The following is an 18,915-nucleotide window of genomic DNA, read 5'->3' on the forward strand; positions in this document are numbered from 1 at the left end:
ATGGTAAAACAATGAATTTATAATGTCATTACGTTCAAATCGATAAAATTATGCAATATTATGCAATCAATATTTGTTTAAAAATTAAGATTATTATTATAATTAAAACTCGAAGATTAGTAAACTTAAATATGAAATAGATTAATTCTAATTAAAACTAGAAAACGTTACACTCCTGCCATTGCTGAATACTTTTAATGCTTATAAAAACTTAATAAATATTATTTTATAATACAAAAAATATTTATACATACTTACTTACTTAATGCTGGCCAATGAAACAAGCATTGGATTTCATTCATGCAGTAGCAATGAATTTATTATGTCATCATTACGTTTTACTCGATAAAATTATGCAATATTATGCCATCAATAAAAATAATCTAAATTAAAGCTACTATTATTGAAATTCGAAGATAATTAAACTCAAATATGAAATATATTAATTCTAATTAAAAACTAGAAAACGTTACACTCCTGCCATGGCCGAATACTTTTAATGCTTGTAAAAACATATTTAATAAATATTTTTTATAATAAGTACTTAAGTAAGTAAAAGAATTATTTATACAATCCACTGCTGGCCAATGAGGCCAGCATAGATTTTATTAATGCAGTAGTCCATCTGTCGAGCAAATGGAAAAGCAGATTAATTTATTATGTCATCATTACGTTTTACTCGATAAAATTATGCAATATTGTGAAATCAATAAAAACGCTTTTCATTAAAATTATTAAAAAAAATAAGATAAGTAAACCCAAATATGAAATAGATTATTCTAATTTAAAACTAGAAAATTTTACACTCCTGCCATCTGTGTTCCGATATAGGATTCAACGTTATTAGTGTCAGGTACCGAATTCTGTTAATGCTATTTTATAGCATAAGTATTTAATATTTTCTAGCATATTTAATAAATAAGCTTTTATAATACAAATATTATTTATACATTTAATACAATTAATGCAGCAATTGCTATTAATACAAAAAATCGTGATCATTTGATATTGATTGATTGTTACCAAATAAGTAAGTAAGTAAGTAAGTATATCTTGATTTCTAACTTCTAATTGAAAAAATAGTATTGAATCTTACCTTTGCTGCATCTTCGATTTAAATTCAATAAAAAAATCTTGTAATACTTGCACACCATAAAAAATAAACACGAATGTCCTGCGAATACACATACTTATGTCTTTAATTACACTTTCACTGATAATTATTGAAAATACGCAATTAAATGAAACAAAACACAATTTTAACTTAACTAAGATGAGCAATTTTTTCGGTAAGAATTAGTGACATGCAGCAAAATCCACGTAACAATGTCGCAATAAAAACACATAATATTTTACGAATATGGAAAAGTATTGGTTTGTTAATTTTAGAATCTTTTCAACGAGTAAAACACAATATTATAAAGGTTTGATAAAGATCGCACTGATAAAAGTTTCAAACTGAGAGTGGTAAGGCTGGTGCATAAATTATATACTAAGGCAAGCATTACAGATTATTACATAATTATAAATATTGGTGGTGAAACCAAATTTGCTGAAATTACCACAGAGAATGGGGGAATAACATAAACCTTACTTACCAAAGTGAAGTGACTTTTTTAAATATAATTATCGAATTCGGAATAGGGTATTTTCACCGAGAAAAAATATCGGATTTTACATAACGAATATTTTTTTTAAATTAAGATTATCCTTTTTTTTATATATTTCTGAAAAATCTAAATTTAGGTTCGTCATTTTATTTATTTGGCTATCCGCTTCTGTAGTGTAATGGTTAGCGTGTTCAACTACCGTGCTGGAGGACACGGTTTAAATTCCCAGGGGGGGGTGAAAATAAATATGAATGATTTTACACTGTAATATTTATTAAATATTACCCTGGACTAGTCCCAGAAGCGCAGGAGTGATCACATTTTCCTTCATATGAGTAACGATTAAGATAACACTGCGTGCCCTATGCACCATTAGGTGCGGGTAAGGGTTAGAATAACCTAACCTAACCCTTATCCGCACCCCAATGGTGCATAGGGCACTGCTTAATATAAACGCAGTGTTATCTTGATCGTTAACACATGAAGGAAAGGTGATCAGCCCTCCGTTTCAGGTACCAGTCCAGGGTAATATTGAATAAATATAGGAGTGAAAAAATCACTTATATTTATTAGACCCCCCCTGGGAATCGAACCCGGGACCTCCAGAACGGTAGCCAAGCGTGCTGACCATTACACTACGGAGGTGGAGAGGGTTAGAATAGGATTTATTTATCTTCTTTTTGGTTTAGAATTGTTAGTTTGATATGTCTCCTGTTACTGGCATTTCTGATGCTTTTATATCTCTTAATGGGTGTCTACGGATTTGAGATGCATCATGGATTCTTCAAGCGTTTCATATCCTATTCTTTCTACGTGTGCACGTCAGTTTCTTCTTGACCGAGATGGATCTGTACATTTTCATCTTAAAAACTCCAAGAAGTGTTTAGTTCTGTATGCATTTACTCGTTCTTCAATTTCATTGGAAATAAAAAAGTTGGAAAGAAGAAAATTTACAGTCTTGTCAATTTATCATTTTGTTTTGGGCTGTTATGAAGTTGGTTTTACAAATATTATTATTTAAATATTTCGAAATATCTGCAGCTTTCTTTACGGCCTTAGATTTTAATTTTGCAAAACTCATTTACATTATTTAAGTATACGCCTTAAATGTTAGTTTGTGATGTATTTATTAATTGTTGGATAAATTCATTTGATTTGATTTATCGAAAAACTTTGTTGTGTATCCTTACCAACATATAAGATAATAAATACAGAGGAAGCTCTTATAACGAGTTTAATTCGTCTTACTCGTTAAGCGAAACTCTCGCTATACGAAACATTTTTTTCCCATAGAAATCAGTGTAAAATGCGATAATGCGTTCCATGCCGAAGGAATATTAGTTTGAATACTTTTTTATTAACGTTTGTTCAAATAAAGTTACTTTTAAATTGTTATGGAGTATAATTTCTTGGAATATAATTTAGATTAAAAAAACGTATATATATATATATATATATATATATATATATATATATATATATATATATATATATATATATATATATATATATATATATATATATATATATATCTATATATATATATATATATATATATATATATATATATAAATATATATAGATATATATATATATATATATATATATATATATATATATATATATATATATATATATATATATATATATATATATATATATATATGACGCGACGCTTTACAATTTGGCAAAAATGTGTTACAGCATTACGATTTAATAATTTTGTATTACGAATAGCCACCTCCTTATTAGGACTCCTATTCGTGATACAAATTCTTCCTTCCAAACCGATTCTCTGCTACTTCCTCTTCCTCCATTAATAAGTTCTCCTCCATTATTTCTTGCTATGAAACATAAGCTCTTCTGTGGTCAGCTCTTGACTGTGTGCTTTCACCAGCTCTTCAACATCGTTAGTATCCACCTCGAGTCCTATGATATTGGCAAATGACACAATCGAGCTTCGGAAGTACCGGTTCATAAGTGAATGTCGTGAACTTGCCATTTCTCTGTAACTCGCTTGTTAAGGGAACAACTTTTTCACATATATTTGCTTGTTATGCGAATTACTCTTTATGAGGGGTTCCACTATACTTTATACTGTACGAATCAAATCGATCGGGAAATATTCAGAATTTGGGATTCCGAGAAGAAAATGGGTCGTCCCAGCAGTTTTGTATATATTTCTTCCAAAGTATAAAAAAATATGTACTATGTTTAGAGTACTGTAATTTTTTATTTATTATTATTAGGAAAAAAAGAAAAGACCAAATTGCTCTACATTTGGATAAATAGATAATGCTGAATTTTTCAAATTCCCACGTTGGTAGCACACATTCTCATTTTTGTCAAGTTGGCAGCACTCAGTCTGGCAGTAGCCGCTTGCACTGACAGTTGACAGAAAATATGAAAGGTTGATCTTTTGCGCTATTTTTGTGTATTAAATGACACCAGGAAACGAAACTATGGGGTATGTGCAAGTTTCATAAATTTACCTATTTTTAAAGAATGTCGCAGCCCGCGCAAGCATCCATACAGTCGACTTACGGCCGTGTTGGTTATAATGACTTTATTTTAGGGAGGGGAATGTTGTATTTTTTTAAAAACCAATATGGACAAGTTATTTTGATTCGAGTCTTGTTTTGTAGCGGACGCTATTGTACACGTAAAAGGTGCATGCTACGCTACAATTTTATTCCGAAAATGTAAAGAAATGGCAAATGTAGCGCCGATTGAACGCCTCCAGTGACACCTCTATTTAGTTGGCGTGTGAAATGAAATAGAAAAGTAATTGTTTCCGCTAGACTGATAGTTTGTTTTGATTGAATCGTTTCAGCGAGCATGAGAGAGTTTCATGAATATGCTCGCACGACTTGTAATAAATCTTATTTAACTAATATTCCCTACAATATTAATGGCTTTACCTTGATATATTGCATTTTCTCTCATGTTTTTAACTGATAACATTTTCTAGAAGTAAACATCGATTAATGAATTTGTAGGGTTAATGAAATATTAGAATAACAGATTCTTTAGGTGCTACATTAAACATAATTTGTAATTAGCAGTTAAAATAAATGGTTTTCATTAATTAATCCTGATAGTGGAATAAATAAATAAAAAAAACTTATTTATTGTAACTGCAGACAGTTGGTAGAATTCCGTGTTAAATTGTTGGGTAATATATCCAAAATTAAACAAGGTTTATTGGACTGAATTCTACATTTATTTATGTATATGTTATTACGTGACGCGTTTTGTCTTAGTGTTTGATAATGTCTTAAAAAGACAAAACGCGTCACGTATTAACATATACATAAATAAATTTAGAATTCAATCCAAAAAAACCTTGTTTTTGGATATATTACCCAACAAAAAAAAGCTTTTCATTCTAAACCTTCAATTAAATGTTTGAATGTGTCTTCGCTTTATTTATGTCACTTAATCCAATTTAAAATAAGAATACCATCACATTAGGGATATTTGGTTTGCAGGGAGCAGCCAATCTTCACATGCAAAGCGCATGTGTTCCACATCGACCCCAAGACCAAGCGCTCGTGGATGTCGGCCTCCACCACCGCCGTATCTGTCTCTTTCTTCTATGACTCCTCTCGCTCGCTCTACAGGATCATCAGCGTGGAAGGATCCAAGGTAAGCTCGCTGCCTAATTCTGCGATCTTATTCTTCACATGGTCAGGTCCCCCCGACGTTGCCGATTACTATGGCAAAGTGGTCCTGCGTCTTCCAGAACAACTCCACCCCTCTCATCCCGGTCCAGCCGTGAATGTTGCAAAGTCCCAATGTTTGTTTTCTGCCAGCTCCTGGCATCCTTCTATCTTTCCCATCATCATTCTGTGATAACCATTTTTATTAATATACATAAATACTACAATAATTCCGATGTTAAAATATAAACCATTATAATATTCTCAATATTATTATTATTTTAAGCATTTACACTGTGGTTAGTCATTTTTACTTATTTATTTTGTTACAAAAATGCTAATAATATTAGTATATAACCACTCACCGAGATTTTTATGTCTACTGGTTTCGAGACGTACCCATTAATATGTTTAACCCTAGTGCATGTTTAACCTCGGCTCGTAACGCATGTCTGTGCTGAAAACTTTAGTGCATGTTGGTCTTCGGGTCGACCAAAAATCACATGTGTTAAACATTTTGTGTAGTTTTAAGTGTGTAAATGGTGCTAAGGTGGTGAAGCGTGGTATTGTTTGCATGCTGTAGTAGTGATTGTCCTGACGAAAAGACAGGTACGTCTCGAAACCGGTAGACATAAAAATCTCGGTGTGTGGTTATATAGTAATATTATTAACATTTTTGTAAAAAAATAAATTAGTATAAACTGTTATTTGTTATGTAAAACTCCTAAGCATATGATGGTCCACCGACAATATTGGTACTCGCACACTGCAAGGATTGGTAAAATTACACTCTCCGGATGATGTTCCCACACTGCCCCCGAGCTATTGAACAAAGTAGCATAAATAATATATCGTACAAAGTTAAATCCCTACTTAATTCATAATCTGCAAAACCTATTAGTTTTTTTTACAAAAAAATTAAAATTAAGTTAAATTAAAAAATCTGAAACTAAACTATGTCTAAAATATAAGAAGAATTATTATATTTTCAATATAACAATCAAGACTTTGATTTGAGTCTACTAAGTTGTATATTTTATATAAAAAAAAGTCTTTTAAATATTGATTTGGAGTTTAATTTGTAAAACTATATACAACATTTTGAGTGTGTCCAAATACTTGTTCACAAAATCTGGATTATCTCCAATTACAGGAGTTATTTTCATAAAGTTTATGAAAATAACTCCTGTAATAGGAGATAATCCAGATTTTGTGAACAAGTATTTGGACACACTCAAAATGTTGTAAATAAATTATCTGGTAAAATTATAAGCTTAATAATAAAAATGAAAATGGTATTTTCTGGCGTTTCTCATGTGTGTGATTATAATCCAGGATTCGGATCTCACATACTAATATTAGAGTTTCTGCTTAATAAAAAAGCTTCTTTACATCTCACCAATAGATGTCTCTAGTGAAGTTCTAGTGATTCAAGAACAAAGTTTCTAAATTGGTTCATATATATAGAACTTCCAAGAATTTGAGTAGTGTGGTTGTCAATAATGGGTAGAATTGGTGAATGTTACACGTGTGTAAAGTGATCACTCAAACCAGCCTATGACGGTCGTAAGCCCCGTAAATGCCCAGACTTCCATATTCTTCTTCATCTTTGATGAGATGTCAAAAAATAATATGTAAAACTATAGTTTAAATATTACAATCAAATGCTGATTTGAGTCTAAGTTGTATATATACGATTGGATCCGATGCCAGACATAGGTCTGTGACGTGGTAGAGCGAATTGCTCGGCTGAAGTGGAAATGGGCCGGTCACATAGCCAGAATGAGCGACGACAGATGGAGGAAACGCGTTTTGGTGTGGAGACCGAGGAACCAGAGGCCTCAAGGACGTCCACCGATGAGATGGGTGGACGACATCAGGAAGTTTGCTGGAAGACAGTGGATGGGGACGGCGCAGGATCGGAAGGAGTGGAGGCGGAAGGGGGAGGCCTATGTCCAGCAGTGGACCTCAACGGGCTGATATAATGATGATGTATATTTTATTTAAAAAAATAAAATCAGCTCAAATCAGCGTTTGATTGTAATATTTAAACTATAGTTTTACAAATTAAACTCCAAATCAATATTTAAAAGACTTTTTTTTAGGCCTTCAATCATTTACAAGTAATTTTATAAATCACTTGTAAACAAAAAAGACTCATACTAAATATTTTCATAATATGAATGAATAAGTCAAAGAATTTTGATAAAAAAAATGGTTCCCAACAATGGAACCCCATACATTGAAAACTAGTTTGAATTACAAATTTGATTAAAAATCAATGTTCAAATATATGATTTTGGAATTTATTACAATGGTTTGTTGTGTGCTGTATAAGTAATGTTTACAATATACACCAGTTGGTTTGTTTGCTTTTGATAAAACCAGGTCACAAGTTTTCTGCGTTTTGTTTATTCAACACTTCAAAACATGTCTTATCTTATCATCCTTCTTACTGTTCTTCTTCGAGAATTTCAATCTTTCTTTCATCTTTTTCAATTCCAAAATATTTAAAAAAAATTCTTTACATATATATATATTTTTTGATACACTGGTGTGTTATTTAATAAGACGTTAATTTTGACATATATAACATATAAATATGAAAGCGATGACCCTCCCTTCCCGGTGTTGTGTACCTTGTACACATTGCTTCTAATAACCAAAATATCTCTATAAATAAAATAAATACAAGGCTAAGATTTTAGGTATTCTTCTGTAGCATATTTACGCATTGATTTAAAAAATAATATTATTAATAATTAGAATTTATCGTGTACATCAGAGGTATTTTGTGAATATCGGAAACAAATTTGCGTATAAACAGCGCGTAAAGAGTGTGCGGGAACCGCAACACTATATTCGCATCTCACTCTTGCAACTTGCACTGTGCACGCGTGAGTAGCTCAAAGCTCAATGTTCTATGGCTAGCTAGCGGGTTAGCGGCAGTAGCTCTTGAGCTTTCGACAAGAGTGGACCTATGCTTGTTCCGTGAGCGTTGCGAGATGGTTTTTTAATGTTTTCAGATAACAAATCTAAATTATTATAATTTTTGACATAATTTATAATTAATTAAGGGGATAAGCTATGAATATCCACATTTTTCCGATTTAAATCGCTAATTTTTTATTGTGTAGTGACTACCCAACACCGGGACGCGTGTTTTATTTTAGAACGGGAAGGGAAAGGTTAAAAAAAAAATGACAAAGTTTTTTTTTGTATTCACTAGATGAGTGTCAAAAGTTATTCCATAAAATGATTTAGATTGTGTTTTGGATGAGAGAATCTTTTACTTAATCAAATATTATTACAAGTTTAGTAAGTTCTCAGTAATGAATTTATGAGCAGATGTACCAATGGCCTACTTGTGTATTTGTTTCTTAACTGTCATTTGAAGATTGATGAACCCCAATTTCCTTACCGCTGTATTCAATTTGTTTTACAATGAAATAATGATTTTGGCGTGTTTCTAATTTAGGATCCATTCAATACTAAAAACTCAAATTCTTAGTTTCAAAATGAACGAATAGTATTATAAAACACTTATTTTTGAGATTTCAATTTTTCCTTTTGAATATTATGAAAGTAGTATCTCTAGACGCCTAATACGCATGTTGCCTTGTACCATTTTCATTATCACCAGCTCACATGTGAACTACTCTCTTAATTGTTAGGAATTAACATGAGGTTAAATGCTTGACTAATGTAGTTAATTAACTAAAGTGGATTTAATTTCTTATTTGGAAAAAGGGCAATTTGAAGATTGTAAAATAATCTCAAATGTATATTCTGCGAATTAAAATGTATGCTAATTACATAGTATAACTTTAATGGAATCTACAAAATTGAGATTTGTGAACATCTGTTTTTGTAATGTTTAGAAACCCTTCTAAAAAATATTAATGACTTGATTTGAATTTCTTCTTATTATAATTTAATGACATTTCACTCTTTCGATTTTATTCCTATAGGGATCAATATAAAAATATATTTTTTACTCTAATATTTATTAAATATCACCCTGGACTGATGCCTGAACCACAAAATGATCATCTTGCCTTCATGTAATTAACAATCAATATTTACTGCCTCTGTACCATGCCGTTTCCTGTACACGCAGTTTTATTTTAGCAATTCATCTTAATTTTATAATATTATAATTTATCTCATGTACCTTTGGGACCTTATATTAATTAAGATTTAATAGATTATCGAAGTGCTTCGCAATCCTTTATCTTCCACAATACAAGGTTTTTTCAGGTCACCACAAAGGTTGACTTTGCATCGTAATGATATTTTTTCCTTCATAATTTGTTTTTTTTATTCGCCACGAAAAATTCTATGGCACACGCAACATTATCTCACTGAGCGCAGCAATAGCAGAGCACCGAATTAAACTGTTGAGCCAAATTAATTATTCATTGTTTTTCATTATAAGCCCTCTGACCTCCACTGCAGGATATAGGCCTCTTCCCCTTCTTTCCATTTCCTCCGGTTGGTTGCTGCGTGCTACCAGTTTTTACCCCCCATAGCGACTATGTCGTCAGACCATCTCTTCTTATCATAGAATTATCTTAGAATTGTTGGTTTGCTAGCCAAATGAATTATTGTGTGATAACTATTTATTCCAGGCGGTGATAAACAGTACGATAACTCCCAACATGACGTTCACCAAGACGTCGCAGAAGTTTGGGCAGTGGTCGGACGTGAGGGCTAACACAGTGTACGGACTCGGATTCTCTTCTGAGGCTGAATTGGGCAAGGTAAGCCTTCGGTTTGTACGCTCGTGAACTCGTGGACCAGTTCACCCACGATATGTTATATTGTCGAGATTAGACTTAGGAATTTGTATGTGTAAACCTCCAAAATAAACATTTCCTCCTTCTTTGAACGCTACTCCGAGACGACCAACTTTGTTGTATTCGTACAGTCTTGTACGGGACCAAGATGCGTTGCACACCCAATTTGATCCTCTACTCTGTTATTCTATTTTCAAACACAATACACTCTACCTGAAAATAGCCGGGAACAAATATTTATGTTCATCATAACAGTATACGTGCATCAAAGTACATACGAGGCGTTGGGAGCCAGAGCAGCTTAAGCCACATTTTGTTTGACAATATTTATGACTTTCTTTTTATAATAAAAGATAAATATTTGTGTTTTTATTATTTGCAAAAATACTTCAATTTCATACTATTTCTGTGAACCTAAAAGGCTCATTCTCAGAAACTCTGACTCAAGAGTCCGTGACGCTAACCACGGGATCACAACCTTACACGCAAAGTATGTATGACGGATGTGCCTGCACGCATCCGTGCAGGCACATATATTCGCATGTATGCACCCATGCACACACAGCCACTTAAAAAAAATTAATTTTATTAATATAATTTGCACCTACACTGGTAACTTATTTATGTATAATACATACATATATATATATATATATATATATATATATATATATATATATATATATATATATATATATATATATATATATATGTATATATATATATATATATGTATATATATATATATATATGTATATATATATATATATATATATATATATATATATATATATATATATATATATATATATATATATATATATATTTTTTTTTTTTTTTTTTTTTTTTCTTCCTCCATAGGGTAGTGGTCAGCGCATTAAGCTACTGTGCTGGAGGTCCCGGGTTCGATTCCCATGGGGGGGGGGTGAAAATACAAATTAGTGATTTACACACTAATTATTATTTAATTTTTTAATATTAGCCCGGACTGGTTACTGAAGCGCAGGAGTGATCACCTTGCCTTCATGTAAGTAACGATCAATATAACAGTGCGTGAATACGATGCAGTGCTCTATGCACCATTGGATGCGGATATGGGTTGGAGATATATATTTTTATCACTTGGCATTATTAGAAAGTTACTGCATACGACAAGCCAGCGTTATATTACATCTTGACATATTGCGGCTAGTATACATATTTTCCCCTGTAATCTTCATAAATAAAAAGTCTTCTTTCTCCCCTTTTCAGTTCATCGAGAAGTTCCAGGAGGTGAAGGAAGCGATCCAGCAGTCGGGCATGGGGGCGGGCGGCGGGGGCAAGGGGGGCGCGGGGGGGACGCACAACAACGGCTCGTGCGCCGTCACGCCCGTGACCAGCGCCACGGCCAGCCCGCTCTCGCACCGCGCCTCGGGCGACGAGCACCTGCTGGAGCCGCCCAACGGGAACACGCAGGTAGCTGAGCACTCGAGAGCTTGTATTCGGAAGAATGCATCCATGCATCCATCACGGTTCATTGTTTATTTAGTAAACCCTCCAATGAAAATGATGAGATGACACTCGTATACATTTTAGACTAGTATACTGATCCGAAGAAAGGAACCGAATCGTCTGGAAATATTAAGTTTATTTTGCATAGTAAATACCACTATTTTTTAAAATCTACTGTGAAACATTTTTCCATGTATTCCGCATCTTTTCAAACACGAAAGTGATGCTGAATGCATCGAAACACGTGTCACAATAGATTTAAAGAAATATTGGTATTTACTAAGTAAAACATAAATTAAAAATGGATTGATTTTTACCGCAAAGTGACTGCCGAATCGATGAATGAAAATATTTAGTTACAACGAAGAATGCGAGAGTGTTCACATCTCGTTACATAGCCAGCCTTAACAGAAGGCTTTTGCTGGAGGATGAGATTTTACCAATTCATCATAATTGGTGTTTTTATGCAGGTTGCGGTGGCATGGCACTGATCCCTAGTAAAAATAACAATAAAAGTCCACCCAATCCAGGTTAAAGGCTGTGTTTAAGTAGGACCCTATTAACACCTTATTTGGTCTCTCTATCTTGTAGCGTCCTGTTGTTTGCTTTTCCCATTACTACTAGAAACTAATAAAATAGCATTTGTATATTTTTGATTTTCAGCATTTCTACCAGAAGGAAGAATTTGATATTTTTTTGTCACCACACGGAACGCGGATTAGTTAGACATGCGTAGGCGGTGACATATTGAGAGGTGTTTGTGTTGACAGATGGGGAAGTCGGGAGGAGACGGGGAGGAGGGGGGGGCGACTTTGCAGAGGGCACATTCCATTAGCTCCCAGCAGGTAACCCGCAGAGCTACCGCATACCGTGTACCTAGCCCCTGCACATACCCGTATGTGTGGCGTGTGACCTGTGTGGCATATGTGATCAGCGTGGAACGCGACATGTGTGACACGAGTGACCATTGTATGACATTCGGCTTGTGTGACACGTGTGACTATTGTGACACATGTGGCACATATAGCCAGTGTGAAACATGTTACTTGTGTGATACATTCGATCTATTGTACATATTATGTGATATGTGAAATATCCCACCACACGCGGTTTACCCGTACACGAGGCATGCCCACCGTCCACCTGACCTGTATCACTATTGGAATTACCGTACCCCGTACTGTATCACTACCCCGTTATCCACTACCCCTGCATAATTTTGTTCACAATTTCTCCCCCAGTCAGTCTTTTTTTTCTCTCTTAGTTTAACAAAGCATCTTTGCTTTCCACAATATTTATATATGTTCTCTATTGGTGTTATTTTAGTAAAATTTATAATATTATTGTACCTGCATTTTGCATTGCATTGGAATTATATATACATATACATATGCACATATCGCTCACTCCTTTCAAGAACGTCATAAATCAAAAATTTTTATTGTGCTGTTCAGGAGAACGTTTTTAAAGTTTAAAAATGTAATACAATGTATTAAAAATAAATGTCAAGCCACTTATTGAACTTTTTACTGTGCAACAAATCTTTATAGGCAAAACCTGAAGGTTTTTTCTTTATTTGAAAAATATTTAGTATTTTAAAAAAAATAATTGAACAATACCTTTTCTTCAAAATGCAAAATCAACACTTTCTGTCCTGTAGCAGGTAAATATTAAGTTTAAAAAATGCCGCTTTTCCTGGGATATAGTGCATTTTCTGGGCATTCCGAAAATTGACAATTTTTGATTTATGACGTTCTTGAATGGAGTGAGTGATATGTAACTTATATTAAGGGGCATCTCAAGGTATTATGTTCATAAATGTTTGTTTCGTCATAAACATTTTACTTTCTAATGATAAATGTATTCATAAATTAAATCCAATAAATGTTATAAAAATCTGAAATACAAAGTTAAAAACCTCATAGCATCTAAATAGTCCTAAGAACCTCAAAAGACTTGTACGAGTATATATAGACTTATGTATTTAGCAGTGTCCATGTTACGCAAAGCTACTGCAAATAGCTGTAACATTATTTAACCCTGAGGTCCGTCACTCGCTTCATTTGTATCCTATCATATATATTTCACTCCTTTATCCAATAATCAGAGGGCAACGCAGGACTGATCACCTTGCCTTCGTGTAATTAATGATCAAATGAACACTGAAAAGAACTGATGTAGTACCCTATGCACCATCTGGGTCCAGATAAAGGTCAAAGGAATCAAACCCATCAATTTTCTTATTGATATAAGCAATATGGAAGACTTAACTCTTCATATCGTTTTTTGACATCTCATCAAAGATGAAGAAGAATATGGAAGTCTGGGCATATACGGGGCTGACGACGGTCATAGGCTGGTTTAAGTGATCACTTTACAGACGTGTAACATTCACCAATTCTACCCATTATTGACTACCACACTACTCAAATTCTTGGAAGTTCTATATATATGAACTAATTTTGAATCATTGTTCTTGAATCACTAGAACTTCACTAGACATCTATTGGTGGGATGAAGAGAAGCTTTTTATTTAGCAGAAACTCTTTGAAAAGTGTGTGAGGTAAATAATATGTAAAATAACTCCTATAGATAATCCAGATTTGTGAACAAGTATTTGGACACACTCAAAATATTGTACTCAACTCTTCTTCTAAAAAATTATATAGATTTTTTTTAAAAGAAGGGTTAAGGTCCCGACAGTTGTGGGCTCTGGTGGGTACAGTAGATGAATATATCGTTCATTGGTAAAAAGTTTATTATAAACGAAATATCTATAGAAACACCTTGTTGCGATGCTCTCAAAGGTAAACACAATTCACAAATATATTTTTTTCCTCAATTTGTTATATTTTCCCTTAACTAAATACATTTATTCCTACCTACTTTGCACGATGTACTATATAATAAGTGTACCCGTATTATAATTTTTTTCAGTAACTTATTCCAATTCTCCCCTTGCATTTTATCAGCACCATTTTATTACGTAGCAATTTGGTCGACATATATAAATCCAGGATTCACCTTTTACCCAAAAACTTGATAATTGATTACTCCTTTATTGTTTTGTAATGAAATAATTTAGTTCCGCTGTGTCATGATTTCCCGAATGCTATGTTTATTTTCTTTATATCAAATATCCTTTAAATACATAATAACGTGGTATTTTTTTCAGATTTTGACGGTATGTTTCTTTGTCGCAATGAAATTTTTCTATATGTACTTAATTATATATGCAGACATTTTCGTTTTGTCTTCAGCTTTCCTGGTAGAACATCATATGTGTCAATTTGAACAAAATATTCGAAGCGAACATGTTTTATATATTATAATTAAAAACGTAAGTTAGTTATTGTCCGCATTTCAAAATAAGTCACCAAAGTATATTTTTGACACATGCTCCGGATGTCGGTATTTCTTACTCGGTCTCGCAATGTGTTTCCGGTTATGGATCGGAGAGTCTTCATCTCGGAGGTTCAATGTCGAGATTTTGTTCTGGAAGTATCTGCTCTTGCCTCAATCCTGTAAGTGGCTATTGGTCGAACACATGTTTTGTATATTTTGCTAGAATTCTTGATTATTTAAAATCGTTTATAATGGAAATGTAACATTTTGGTGCGGGCCTCCACATCTGTTACATAGTAAATAAGTACAGTTAACACCCCTACAACGTACATTCATAATGGTGAGGACTGACCTGACTCATTTCCTCATAATGTAACACGTTACGATGCGAGCATTAGTATAGTCAGTACAGCGAGCCGAGGGCTTCATCCGAAGTCGGATGCTCGCTGCGAATGTAACTGTTACTGCCAACGGTACTGGAACACTTGTGATGAGGATGACGGAAACGCGCAAATGAAGACAATAATACAAAATTAAAATAACAAAGCGACACCAATATATCGAAAATTATAACACTTATTAGGGCGAGAAGAACAAAGCGACACCAGTAGAAAAGGAGCGAGCGCGACGTATACACGTTTTAATATTAATCTCATCTGAGGACCCCAATATTGGTCCTCTACCCCTTATATACGAATTTAAAGGCGTTGCATGTGGTGCGGACAATATTGTTAACATTTAAAGCTTAATGAACTGTGTCTCTTTGTTCTTCTCAAATACATTTATGCCTTACATGATCTTAATTTTTATACATTAATATTATATTATCAAAATATCATTAAAAAAATACACAATTTTTTATGGCACATGCAAAATTACATAAGTTTCAATATTCTTAAAGATTTCTTAAAGATAAGACAGTGTCCATTCGTTGCCTAGGCCAAGTTGTGTTATCAATATTGAAATTGGGTGGAATATAAAATAATAAACCTTCGAATAAACCCATTTGGAAGAAACAGTTACGTTACGACGAAATGCTCCGGTCAGTCCCCACCTTAAGGTTTTCCCCGTATAACGTTTGCAGCAGCTTCTCCTGTATTGTAATTGAGAATGAAATAAAAACACTAGGATTTTTTAACTACTTTTTGAATAATAACCCAAAGGCAGGGCGGTTAAGGAATGGAAGTCAGGTTTTCTCCTGTCTAGAAGCTCGTCTCACACGATGCCATCTGTTGCAGTCGGAGTCGCCGGTGCATAGCGTGAAGCGCGGCGGCGGGGGGGGCGCGGGCGGCGTGGCGGGCGGCGGCGTGGGGCCGGCGGCCGGAGCCGCGGGCGGCGGGCGCGCGGCGCTGCCCTCGGAGGGCGGCGGGGAGGGCGGCGCGGGGGCGGACCTCATGCACCCGCTCAAGTACGAGAACGACCGCCTCAAGCTCGCCCTGGCGCAAAGGTAACACTTTTTTCGCAAGTGATCATAAATAACCTTTAAGGGTGCTATGTTTAAAATCCTTCTAGGGACTTTTTGAATGTTATTCTATAGTTGTTTAAAGCACCCACTAACCTACTTATTATGCGTTTAAAAAAAAAGTGCATAAGTATAATACTTTTGGGACATTTTATAGATTTTATTGAATGTTTTTTCGCAGATACTTTGTGTCACATTTTATGAACTTTACAAAATTAAACAACTTTGTTTTAACCACTTTATTATTAGTAAACTTTAACCTACCGATGATGGCAAGGTTCTTGTCGAAACCGGTAGGTTAAAGTGTACTAATAATAAAAAAGTTTAATTTATTATTAGATTAAAACCAATATTTTTAGCTTTTCCACTTTTTTATTTGACCAGCGACCGGGTTTCGTCGTTACCGACATCATCAGACTGGTCATCATCAGAATGTCGGTAATGACGAAACCCGGTCGCTGGTCAAATAAAAAAGTGGAAAAGCTAAAAATATTGGTTTTAATCTAATAATAAATTAACAATGCAATTCCATCACGAAGTGTCAGTGGATAATATAAATCTATTAATAAAAAAGTGGTTAAAACAAAGTTGTTTAATTTTATAAAGTTCATTTTATAGATGTTTAAAAAAACCGTTAGAGCACCTATGTAGAAATTACATTTTGACATCTCAACACAGATGAAGAAGAATATGAATAGGGTATTTAAAGGGCTCATGACCTGTCATAGGCTGGTTAAGTGATCGCTTTACACTCATGCGACATTCACCAATTCTACCCATGATTGGTGACCACATAGATGCTTATTGTGAACTTATATGTACTGTGTCACGAGATTGATCAATAGATCTATGAATTTGAAGAAATTGACTACTGTGGTTGTCAATCATTGGTGAATGTTGCATGTGTGTAAAGTGATCACTTAACCAGCTTATGGACAGGTCATACATACGCCCTGTAGATACCGAGACTTCCATATTCTTCTTCATCTGTGTTGAGATATCAAAATGTAAAAATAATTCCTTAGTTTAAAAAATCCAGATTTGTAAACAAGGATTTGGACACACTTAAAATGTTGGCCTAGAAATTGATTAATTTACAATTATCAATAGGTGAAAACGTTTATTACTTCTCATTACATCTTTTGTTTTTAAAACCTGAAAGGCTAAAAATAATTGCAAAAACGTAATACATGAGGCCTTTTTAAAGCTTTTTTTTAACTGTTAATCAAAATGGATCTTTGTCAGATGGGAGGAATATCTAATTTAACTTACTCTACGTATAAAGGATTGTATTAGACTCGTTTTGTGTTTATAACAGCCGATATAATTCATATTTTCATTAATCATTTTCTTTTAGAAAATTCGCCTTCAAAAAAACGTCATTTTCGTAAGTTGGCAATGAATGACGTCACAGAAACGATGGAGTCATTTTATTATTGGTAACATTGCTGAATTATTGTCGGCTCTATGTGTTGATGTCTATGGTCCACCCTCCCCCCCCCCTCCTCTCATATTAGTATAACACAAATGATAGTGAAGTGGTAAACAAACAATCCACACTACTATTACAGCTCTATAAACCGCAGACAATAAACCATATGACGTCATAAAAAGTTCGATGACGGAAATTTGATGACGTATTCGAACGCACGTTTTTCGTTGATTTCGATAATAATGTTAACGATAGTCTTGTGATTTTTCATATTAATTTATTAGCCAATAATCCAACATCCTGACAAAGACGTATTAACAAATTAAACCTGCTTCAAAATCTCTGTACCTTTTGTCACATGACTCGTGGGAAAAATTTGCACCGTCCATGTGAATGCAGGTATCTAATATTTTCAAGTGACAATGTATCGATGTAATTTTTCTACTTTAAAATTTAAAGCGATACATAGTTGTAAATTACCGGTTTGATATAAATACATGCAGATTGGCGCGTGTCACTAGAGACCAGATTAGCGTGAGCGTGTTGCGGCGGGCGCGTACACGCCGCACGGGGATGTGGTCGGTGCGTTCATCCGACTATCGAACGTTTAGCCTCATCGAATTACTTTCCTTCTGTCGCGTAACGGATCAATAACTAATCGTATTATAATATAATACAGGCTGTGCTGTGTTACGTGTGCTTAGCCATTTATCAATAATTACTATAAATTAAAATAACAAATTTATGAATTAGTACACATTTTTATTGTTTTCTTTTTAAAATATATTTTTTAAGTATAAATACACATATCGTGTAACAGTTAGCGTGTTTAGCTACCGCGCTGGAGGACGCGGGCTCGAAAATAAATACTATCGATTTTACACTCTAATATTTATTTAATATTACCCTGAACTGGTCCCTGAAGCGCAGGAGTGATCACCTTGCCTTCATATATGTAACGATCAAGATAACACTGCGTCAATACGATGTAGTGCCCTATGCACCATTGGGTGCGGATAAGGGTTAGAAGAAATAAATATACATGATGTTTTATCTTTTTCTTTTCCTCATAAATATCATAAGCTTACGAATAAAAATTAAGATCCTTTTTTTC

The 18,915-nt window shown here is 33.9% G+C and overlaps 1 protein-coding gene across 1 annotated transcript in view; it reads left to right on the plus strand.

The window, feature by feature from the left end:
- Positions 1–3,984: 3,984 nt before the first annotated feature.
- The window catches only part of LOC148300191 (uncharacterized), a 56,094-nt gene continuing 41,163 nt past the window's right edge, over positions 3,985–18,915 (plus strand). The window contains exons 1-6 of the mRNA XM_088275128.1: positions 3,985–4,077; positions 5,102–5,258; positions 9,904–10,035; positions 11,323–11,526; positions 12,333–12,407; positions 16,146–16,354. Coding sequence (XP_088131254.1) covers positions 4,052–4,077; positions 5,102–5,258; positions 9,904–10,035; positions 11,323–11,526; positions 12,333–12,407; positions 16,146–16,354 — 803 coding nt within the window. The 5' untranslated portion in view covers positions 3,985–4,051. The remainder of the gene's footprint in view (positions 4,078–5,101; positions 5,259–9,903; positions 10,036–11,322; positions 11,527–12,332; positions 12,408–16,145; positions 16,355–18,915) is intronic.

This window comes from Brachycentrus maculatus, unplaced genomic scaffold (genome assembly GCF_059751285.1).
Source record: "Brachycentrus maculatus isolate JH-2025_06_01 unplaced genomic scaffold, ASM5975128v1 h1tg000797l, whole genome shotgun sequence".
In the NCBI taxonomy this organism is placed as follows: Eukaryota; Metazoa; Arthropoda; class Insecta; order Trichoptera; family Brachycentridae; genus Brachycentrus; species Brachycentrus maculatus.